Source organism: Nicotiana sylvestris, chromosome 2, assembly GCF_000393655.2.
Source record: "Nicotiana sylvestris chromosome 2, ASM39365v2, whole genome shotgun sequence".
Taxonomy (NCBI): domain Eukaryota; kingdom Viridiplantae; phylum Streptophyta; class Magnoliopsida; order Solanales; family Solanaceae; genus Nicotiana; species Nicotiana sylvestris.
Genome location: NC_091058.1, coordinates 113,125,607 through 113,136,817, shown reverse-complemented (window position 1 = coordinate 113,136,817; position 11,211 = coordinate 113,125,607). Strand labels below are relative to the sequence as shown.

The following is an 11,211-nucleotide window of genomic DNA, read 5'->3' as shown; positions in this document are numbered from 1 at the left end:
TTTTATTGACGTACTTTTTATGCACTGCATTCATGTGCACTGACCCATGACCAGATGGCGTTATATACGCGTATATATGTAAATATATGTATACGTGATATGGGAAAAGGTTATGGCGTTATATACGCACCACCACCTGATCAGCTGGTAAATGATGATGATGTTGCCCACAGTGGCTGAAATACGGTTCAAACGGCGTTATATACGCATATATGGGTATGTATTCAAATGGCGTTATATACGCATATGTATGTATGTATTCAAACGGCGTTATATACGCGTATATATGTATGTATATATATGTATATGGGATATGAGAATGGTTATGGCGTTATATACGCACCACCACCTGATCAGCTGGTATACGATTATGACTTTGCCCACAGTGGCCGATATGATATGATGGGATGCCCTCAGAGGCTGATGATGTTATGGAACATATACATATGCACGATATAGCATTCATACGCATATGCATGACGCTGAAAGTAATTTATGATTTACAAAGTTATTCAGACTTACGGGTTGAGTCATGTACTCCATATGTCTTCCATGTCCCCTATGTATTTATTTATGTGCCTTACATACTCAGTACATTATTCGTACTGACGTCACTTTTGCCTGGGGACACTGCGTTTCATGCCCGCATGTCCTGATAGATAGGTCGAGAGCCCTCCAAGTAGGCTATCAGCTCAGCGAAAGATGGTGGTGCGCTCCATTTGCTTCGGAGTTGCATATTTGGTTAGTATGATTTAGATGTGTATTGTTTGGTATGGCGGGACTCTGTCCCGACCTATATGACATTTATGTATTCTTAGAGGCTTGTAGACATATGTCGTGTACGTGAAAGATTGTACGGCCTTGTCGGCCTATGTTTTGAGTTTATAAATGATTATGTTGGCCTATTAGGACCGTATGTCACGTGTATATGATGATGTAATAATAAAGATACATTACATTGGTACTCGGTTGAGTAAGGTACCGGGTGCCCGTCGCGGCCCATCGGTTTGGGTCGTGACATATGGGATTTTTGTTGTTGCTCCAACCGTTTGATCTTTTGAAGTAGCTGCTAAGTTATTCTACAAGCATGTTGTGAAACACTATGGGGTTCCAAGGGATATTGTGAGTGATCGGAATCCGAGATTTACAAGTCGGTTTTTGACTGATTTGAAATTCTCGACTGCAAATCACCCACATACCAATGTGCAGACCAAACACATCAATCATCTACTTGAAGAGTACTTGAGGCATTATGTGACTGCTAATCAGAGGAATTGGCTTGAGTTACTAGACAATGCGTAGTTTTGTTACAACTTACACAGGTCTTCGGCAACTGAAATGAGTCCTTTTGAGATAGTGTTGGGATAGCCTGACACACCGCTAGAAGTTGTTTAGTTGAAATAAGGGGGCAAGTGTCCTGCTGCTTATGGATATGCTCGCGACAAGCATGAGTTGTTGGGCGAGGCGTGATACAACTTAAGAAGAGCGGCTAAAAGTATTAAAATGAATACTGACAGAAATAGGCAATTTTTGGAGTTCAATGCTGGTGACAAGGTGTTGCTGAAGCTTGCTCCATAGATTTGGAAGTAAATCAGTAGCAAGACGAGTCATTGTGGGATGATTCTAAAGTATGATGGCCCATTTGAAGTTGTAAATAAAGTGGGTGAAGTGGCCTACCAGCTGAATATGCCGGAACGTCTCAAAATTCACCCACCCAAGTCATGTGAGTTTCTTGAAACGGTTCAATGAAGATGCTGAGGATACGACAAGGGAGGTGCCAAATCGTGCTCCTCCAGTAAAGCGTAAGCAATTTGAGGAGACTATTGAGATGATTTTGGATCATCGTACACTGGGTCAAAGCAAACATAACAGGCAGATAGAGTTGTTGGTTCAATGGACAGGAAAGCAGGAGTATGATGCAACTTGAGAAAACGGACCATCTCTATGGCAATTTCAGGATCAAATCAAGGTGTATCTGGATTCTGCCTTGTCGAGAGCGACGAGCTCATTTGGTAAGGAACATTTGTTAGCCCCTTGGCTTGATTGGTTGAATATGGCATGGGCGTGACGAGGAATTTACATGATGGACCTCGACATAGTCCCGTGATGACTGTGGCATCATACTGACAAGACTTTCTAACATGGGTAGGTATTGATGGGTATGGATAGGGGCACGATGGCATGTGGTTTAGGTGCTAAGGCATGGAAAGCCTATGACATTGGTGTGGCCATGGCATAGCAAAGACAACGGGCAGCAAAATCATAGCAAGGGTTAGAAAAACTAAGGCAAGCTAAGGTAGGGAGTGACAAGGCAGATGGGCGCGGGCAAGGCAGTGTCAGGGGCGAGTTGGGCATGTGGCATTGGCAGACATGCGTGCAAGGCATATTGCACATTGGCATGGCGTGAAGGCATGACAAGTAAGGGCTTGTTGGCACCAAAATTTGAAGGTTGCACCCATGTGCCACGCACATGCAAGGCAGTTGGCTAGTTGAGCAGTTTTCTGTTTTTCAGCAAGAGTGGCTATGTGGGGCTTGGGCAGTTGTCTATTTTGAAATTCGAAATTTGAAATTCTTTGCAATTCAGGATTCAACTGCTAGATTAGCAAGGCTGTGAGACAAAAAAGCATTGCCTATATATGTATAGGATAGGCAGACTTGTCAAGGTAGAGTGTTGGTTGTCTTTGGCTATCTTTTGTAAGGCTTTTGTATGTGTTTCTTTATAGCACTAGTTTAATACAAGTTGGGAAGTGATTCCTGTAACCTGTGTGCCTTGCATGATTTTTGTTGTCTTTCATATTCTAAGTATCAAATCAAAACATGAGGAAAAAAGGGGGAGAGGGCTGAGTCATTGTTGTATGATTGTCGTGCAGTCTCAAAACGAAAAAAGTTGACCTTGTAACACTAAATAAAGTAAAAAAATTCTTTTTCCGGTAAATGTCAATCCGCAGTTGATATCGGACATGATTTGCGCCATAATATCCGGTTGAGGGCGAATATTTCGGCTTCCTACTTGCCATGCCTAACCGCTTCTCCTTTTCATGTGGTCTCGAAACTTTACTTGGTCCAGGTCCGTTATTTTGCCATGCTCGATCCCAGACGTATCATTCACACTTCCCGAGTTCCGATACGAGGGATCCTTCGGCCTTGCTTGTAATTGCATCGGACCGTGCTTCCCTTTCATCTCCTTATCGGGAAATCGGGGAAAACATTCTCCCGGTTTTATCCGTACACAAAAGTATTTAAAGGTATGATTTTGCGTCTGATGGTTAGTTTCTATACGTGCTCCTTCCTCGGTTCCTCCTACTTTGCCTTTTCCGTCTTGGCTCATAAATTCTTACTACTTATAACTCCTCAACATAAATCCTCAACAACGTAAAACTTTCACGGTAAACTCGAAAACAATGAACTTCCATGCACAATTATTGCATGGCAAATTTGGGTAATGAGCGTACGATCCCAACTTTCAAGGCATTTGCCCTCACGTGTGATGACATTCGAATTTTCAGCTAATTCGCTTTAATTTCTTGGAGTTGACAAATGGTACTTCCTGTATTTCTTCAATAGGTTAGACAATCCCTTTTTAAAGGAGTAACATTTTTCTGTAATTAAAAAATTTAAAACATTCTAGAATTATGTATATATCTTAAATTATTTTAATGTCCATTATTTAAAATAAACGTAGGTGACAATTTTTGAGAAAGACATAAAATCACAAAGAACAGGTTTTTGTGAGATGTTGATTTGTAAGATTCTCCCTCCGGTCCTAAACAGTTCAATAAAACACTGATAAGTAAGATACTCCCTCCTGTACGATATAAGTGCATTTTCTAAGGGTTTGACATAGAAAGTCACTTAAAAACATTAATAAGATTTCAGGGGCGGATGCATATTTATTGAATTAGCGGTGTCACGCGATAACGGTTCGTTAATATATATATATATAGCGGATAAGTAGGAAAAATGACATTACTTGACACAAATTATCTCTTGACGCATTGGTTATGTGCTTAATTTTGTTTTAAGAAAGTACAAAAATTCCTACGTATATATGCCCAAAAAGGTTATTTGACCAAGGGATCCTTTTTCTCTCCTTTAACCTGTGAATTGAAAAATGCAGGTGTTGAAATACTTCTTAGAAACTTGTTCAATCATTTATTTGACAATGATAATTTTGGAAGAAAATAGTTAATATATATTATAATTTTTTTATTTATAAAAAAGAACTTATTTCAGATCAAATTAAAAAGGCTAGAAAACCATTTCTATGGACCCAAGGGAGTAAAATCTATTTGACCTAAAGGTATAAAATTTAGACTCGTAACTATAAGGTATCAAGTTGTAGTAAAAGAATCTAGGTTATAAGTGAAGTGTTAGTATTTTAGCATTTTAATATTAAAATAAAATATGTCATAACTCTCATTATTCTATAACGTAGAAAGTGGTCATAACTTTCACTACTCCATGATGTAGAAAATGGTCATAACTCTTTTGTGACTCTTCTCTCATGTTTTCCATGATTTCATAACTTACTACTCCACTTTCTTCCAATTTAATTCAAGAAAGAATTTCTACACCTATAAATAGGAGTTTTTCTTCCATAATATGATATGTGAAAAATAATTGAGAGTGTTTTAATAAAGTGAGGTTAAAGTTGTGGAAAAAAAAAGAGAGTTTTTACTTTTGTTGAAGGAAGGTGTTCATCTTGGTGGAGTTTTGGACTCAACAACTTGTCCAGAGTTTGTTCGAGTCATACGACGTGATCGGGTTGTTGTATCCTGAGGGAGACAAGTCAAGAAGATTATTGTTGGACCAGTGAAAACTTTGCTGCAGTGGGCTTGAATCTCCTTAAAGAGAGCGAGATATCCGCACTTAAGCTGGAAGATATTTTATTTTCATCATTTTATTTTTCAACTGTAATTGTATTTTTCACCAACAATTTTAAGGAGATTCAAATGGCTACAGTTGAAAAATCTGCGGATACCAACGTGGGAGATCTCAACAAGCCATTCCGTTTCAATGATACTCATCTCAAGAGATGGAAGGGTAAAGTACTTTTTTATTTGAGTTTTCTCAATGTTTCTTACGTTTTAACTGAGAAGAATCCAAGCAAAGTAGACAACTCCTCCATGAATGATGATGAGCTAATTTCCCTTCAAGAAAAAATTGAAAAATATGACGATGATTTATGCAAGTGTCGGTATTATCTTCTTAATTGTCTATCTGATAATTTTTATGATTATTATGGTAGAACTTGCTCTACTGCTAAGAAAATTTGGAAAGCATTGCAGAGTAAGTATGATACCGAGGAGGCAAGTGCGAAAAAATATGTTGCTAGCAGATTTTTTCGTTTTCAAATGGTGGACAACAAATCTGTAGTAGACCAAGCTCAAGACTTCATAATGATCGTTGGAGAGCTCAAGTCCGAGGATATTAAAATTGAAGATGATCTTATTATTTGTGGCATAATAGATAAACTTCCACCTTCATGGAAGGAATTTCAAAAAACTATGTGTCACAAACAAAAGGAAACTTCATTTGAGACGTTGATAATGCGGATTCGCATGGAAGAAGAGGCAAGAGGCCAAGATGCACTTATGCAATCGGAAGAGAGCACTCTACAACTCGTCACTACAAAGGTAAATTTAATTACTTCAAATAATATTACTCATGAAACTCATAAAAATACCTCTTTGAAGTCGAAGAAGAAAACTTTTAAGAAAAATTATGGTAGACCTCCCAAGAAGAATAATGGTGCAAACAACCAATTACAGAATCAACAAGTTCAAATTGTGAAACCATGCATTGTCAGTGGCAAGAGTGGGCATATTGCTCGATTTTGCAAATTTTGGAAACGTGGTCCTACACTACAGGCAAACGTTACTGAAGAGCCACTTGTGGCGGTGATAACAGACATTAACATGGTAGAAAATGTTGATGGATGGTGGGATGATTCTGGAGAAAACCGTCATTTTTGCTATGATAGAGATTAGTTTAAAGTGTATAATCCATTTGAGGAGCCCAAAACCATCAGGCTTGGTGATTCTCACACAACCCAGTTGCTTGGAAAGGGAGAGGTCGAGTTGAAGTTCACTTCAGGAAGAGTATTAACGTTGAAAGACGCACTTTATACTCCTTCAATGAGAAAAAATTTGATGTCTAGTTTTCTTCTTAACAAGGCAGGCTTCAAACAAATTATTGAGAGTGATCAATATGTAATAGTTAAAAAGGATATTTTTGTGGGTAAGGGGTATGCATGCGATGGGATGTTCAGTTGAATGTTGATATTAATAAAACCTCTTCTAGTTCTGTTTATATGCTTTCTTCTACTAATTTTTGGCATGCTCGTTTGTGTCATATTCATAATCGCTATGTGGGAATCATGAGTAGTTTAGGATTAATCCCAATGATTAAAAAGAATTTTGAAAAAAATGAGGCTTGTAGTAAAGCTAAAATAACTAGAAGGTCTCATTTCCAAGTTGAAAGAAAAACTGATTGTTGGAATTAGTTCACACTGATATTTGTGAACTTGGAGGAATTTTAACTCGTGGAGGAAATAGATATTTTATCACTTTTATTGATGATTTCTCTAAGTAAACCTATGTTTACTTGATGAAAAATAAAAGTGATGCGTTTGAAAATTTTAAAAATTATCTCCATGAGGTTGAAAATCAATTCGGTAGAAAAATAAAAAGAATTAGAAGTGATAGAGGCCGTGAATATGAGTTTAATAAATTTAATTCTTTTGTTAGATCATTGGGAATAATTCATGAAATTACTCTACCTTATTCTCCGGCATCAAATGGTGTGGTTGAAAGAAAAAATAAAACCTTGGTAGAGTTAACTAATGTCATGCTTATTGAGTCAAATGCACCTTTAAATTTGTGGGTGAAGCTATTTTGACTACATGTTATGTGTTGAATACGGTACCTCATAAGGAAATAAAATTGACACCATTTGAGCTGTAGAAAAATCACAAGTCAAATTTGGGTTATTTGAGAGTTTGGGATTGTTTACCCTATGTTAGGCTAACGGATCCTAAAATTATGAAATTGGGTAAAAACGTTATCACTTGTACTTTTCTTGGTTATGCTTCTAATAGTACAGCCTATAGATTTTTAAATCTTGAAGAGAATATAATTATAGAACCAGGTGATGCTAGTTTTCTTGAAAATAAATTTCTATTTGAGTCTAAAAATAATGGGGGTCAAAGAGATAAAGATAATTTTTTGTTTATGTCTAGTTCTTCTAATTCTATTTTAAAAAATAAAGAAAATGATGCTTTTGAGTTAAGAAGGAGTAAAAGAGCTAGAATAGAAAAAGATTTTGATCCTGATTTTTATGTTTTTAATATTGAAAATGACCCTCTTACTTTACAAGAAGCTTTATTATCACCTGATGCTATTTTTTGGAAAGAGGCTGTAAATTATGAAATTGAGTCACTAATTTCTAATAAAACTTGGAAGTTGGTTGATTTACCACCAGGTTGTAAAACAATTGAGTGCAAATGGGTCCTAAGAAAACAATTAAAATCGGATGGATATGTGGATAAGTATAAAGCTAGGTTAATTGCTAAAGGTTTTAAGCAATTAGAAGGCCTAGAATTTTGATACTTTTTCTTCGGTAACTAGAATTACATCCATAAGACATTTAATTGTTGTTACTGCAATTTTTGATTTGCATATTCATCAAATGGATGTAAAAACTATTTTTTTAAATGGGGACCTAAATGAAGAAATTTATATGGATCAACCTGGGGGTTTTATAGAAGCAGGCACCTAAGCAATGGCATGAAAAGTTTGATTCCTGCATGATTGAAAATGGTTTTAAATCAAATAAGGGTGATAAGTGCATCTATCATAAGTCTTGGAATAAATTCACATGTAATTGTTTGCCTCTATGTTGATGATTTGTTAATATTTGGCTCTAACATGAATGTTATTGGATAAACTAAAAGCATACTTAGTAGCCATTTTGACATGAAAGATTTGGGTGAGGCAAATTTCATTCTTGGAATGAAAATTACTAGAATATGTGATGGAATTTTCCTTGACCAGTCACATTATATTGAGAAAATTTTGAAAAAATATAATTTTATTGATTGCAAGCATGTTGTAAATCCTTTTGATTCAAGTGTTCACTTATTTCTTGTACAAAGTGATAATGATGTGATAAATCAAAAGGAATATGCTAGCTTAATCGGAAGCTTGAGATATGTGACTGATTGTACTCGGCCTAATATTGCATACGCAGTAGGAGTACTTAGCAGGTTTACAAGTAAGTCAGGTAGTGAATATTGGCATGCCATAATAAGAGTTATGAGGTATTTACTTGGTATAAAAACCTATGGCTTATTTTATAAAAAATATCCTGCTCTACTCGAAGGCTTTTCTGATGCAGATTGGAATACTTTATCTGGTGATTCCTGTTCTACTACAGGTTATATTTTTACTTTGGAAGGTGGTGTTATTTGTTGGAAATCGAAAAGGCAAATAATAATTGTTAACTCTACCATGGAGGCTGAGCTAATTGCTTTAGCTTCAGCCAGTGAGGAAGCGAATTGGTTGAGAGATTTATTATTTCAAATTCCTTATTTTGATAAACCAATTCCTCCTATTTTGATTCATTGTGATAGCACTGTTGCAATTGGTAGAGTACAAAACCGTTATTACAACTGTAAATCCAGACATATAAGGAGAAATATAGTACTATGATATCATATTTGACAAGTGGTGCTATTAATGTTGATTATGTTAAAATCTTGTGATAATCTTGCAGATCCACTGACTAAGGCCTTAGCAAAAGAAAAGGTTTGGAGCACATCGAGGGAGATAGGATTGAAGACCACAAGCTCATAAGTCATATATGAGGAAACCCAACATGAGGATTAGAGATCTTATAACCAGGTTCAATGGGAAGAACGAATCATATGATGGCTTGGTTTGAAATGCACTATTTTTTATTGTTCTATCCTTATGATGTGAGTGCATTTATCCTGTAATGATTTGTGAGGTTGAGTTTTATTAACTTTTAATGAAAATCTGTAGCTCGTAAGAGTGGAGTGTTAGTGTTACAGGAGCACCCTTGACAGATTTCACCTATGTGAGTGTGGAAGTAGGCCACTTTCTATGAGAATTGGGCTTGTTCTCAAAACCACTCATGAAAACCGGGATAGCACAAGGCCGTAATGTGCTAGCTAATAAAACTCAGGTCAACACCTTGATTATTATGTGTAAGTAGTGATAATTTATTTTCCTAAAGCAGTCATAGTTCATGTCTGAGACCACTACTGACTCTGGAGTAAAGATTGTTGTTTTGCTAAGTGAAGGTTCAATGCAGAGCACACCTTCATTATGCATAATAGTCTCCCTTCAACTGGTAAACTCTCTTATATATTTTAATATTAAAGTGAGTGGGAAAATGTTAGTATTTTAGTATTTTAATATTAAAATAAAATATGTCATAACTCTCACTACTCCATAATATAGAAAATGGTCATAACTCCCACTACTCCATGATGTAGAAAATATCCATAACTCTTTTGTAACTCTTCTCTCATGTTCTCCATGATTTCATAACTTACTACCCCACTTTCTTCCAATTTAATTCAAGCAAGAATTTCTACACCTATAAATAGGAGTCTTTCTTCCATAATGTGGTATGTGAAAAATAATTGAGAATGTTTCAATAAAGTATGGTTAAATTGTGGAAAAAAAAAGAGAGTTTTTACTTTTGTTGAAGGAAGGTGTTCATCTTGGTGGAGCTTTGGACTCAACAACTTGTCCATAGTTTGTTCGAGTCATACGACGTGATCGGGCTGTTGTATCTTAGGGGAGACAAGTCAAGAAGATTACTGCTGGACTAGTAAAGACTTTGCTGTAGTGAGCTAGAATCTCCTTAAAGAGAGCGAGATATCCGCACCTCAGCCTTAAGATATTTTATTTTCTTCATTTTATTTTTCAACTGTAATTGTATTTTCACCAACATGAAGTTTAAGGGAAGTGAAAAGACAGAATAAGATATAAGTTTCAATATATGCACTTCTGCTCGAACTATATTAAGATTTTTTCAAAAAAAAATTGAAAGGAAAGTTTTCATGTTTTTCTCTTTGTCTTATACCTCGCTTTAATTTTGACACCTAAAAATATTGTCAATGCACAAACAAGTTTGGCGTCATATAATAATTAGTGAGTATTTTTGATATTCCAATATTCTGTGACAATTATTATTCTTCTGTTAATTTCAATGGTATTTATTAAGGAGCTACAGCCATGGCAGATGAAGATTCTAGAAGAAGGAAAAGAGATGAAGAAGAAAGCTCTGTAATTACACAACTAAGAAAAAGAAAATGATAATTGTGTGTAGTGTAACTAAGCGACTATCTATTTATACTATCACTAATTAACAGCTAAGTGTAGTTATAACTAATAACATTTAACTATTAAATAAGTGGGACCCACTATACTCAACACTCCCCCTCAAGCTGAAGGATGAAATAGATCTTTCATTCCCAGCTTGTCTAGTAGATATTCGTGTTATGGCTTGCATAGACTCTTAGTTAACAGATCTTCCAACTGCTCAGTTGTTATGACATATTGAGTTTTAATCAGGCCTTGAACCAGTTTCTCCCTCACAAAATGATAATCAATGTCAATATGTTTGGTTCATTCATGAAAGACAGGGTGAGCTGCAATTTGTATTGCAGCCTTACTGTTATAATGCAATTGTATAGGCTGAACTATTTCAACTCTCAGCTCCCTAAAAAGTCTTGTTATCCACACCACCTCTACTACAGTAGATATCATACTTCTAAATTCAGCTTTAGCAGCTCCTGGATACAGTTCCCTGTTTTTTTATTAATGAACCACAAAGGCAATATCTGGCTTTGTCATGGTTATGTACAACAACCTTCCAACTAGTATCTGATAGCTTCCCTTGTCTTCAAGTTCTCTATCATCTGTAGATCCAGCTTCTGTTATTTGCTTGTCATACTCAATGGATGTGAGCTTGTGATTGAACTCCAGAGGTGTTGCTGCTGGCTTTGCACCTGCTAGCCCAAGTTTAGAGACTAGTTCCAGAGCATACTTCCTTTGGCACATAACAATTCCTTCCTGGTATCTAGAGAACTCAATTCCTAGAAAATATTTTTGTTTACCAAGATCTTTCATTTTGAACCTATCTTGCAAATCCTTCCTGACTTGTTGGATTAGACTT

General features: G+C 36.0%; 1 protein-coding gene across 1 annotated transcript; it reads left to right on the top strand.

Moving 5' to 3' along the window:
* The first annotated feature begins 4,952 nt into the window (after positions 1–4,952).
* LOC104248516 (uncharacterized) lies at positions 4,953–5,990 on the top strand. Its single transcript, XM_009804783.2, has one exon. It carries the CDS (start codon positions 4,953–4,955, stop codon positions 5,988–5,990), a length of 1,038 nt encoding a protein of 345 aa, XP_009803085.2.
* Positions 5,991–11,211: the final 5,221 nt, after the last annotated feature.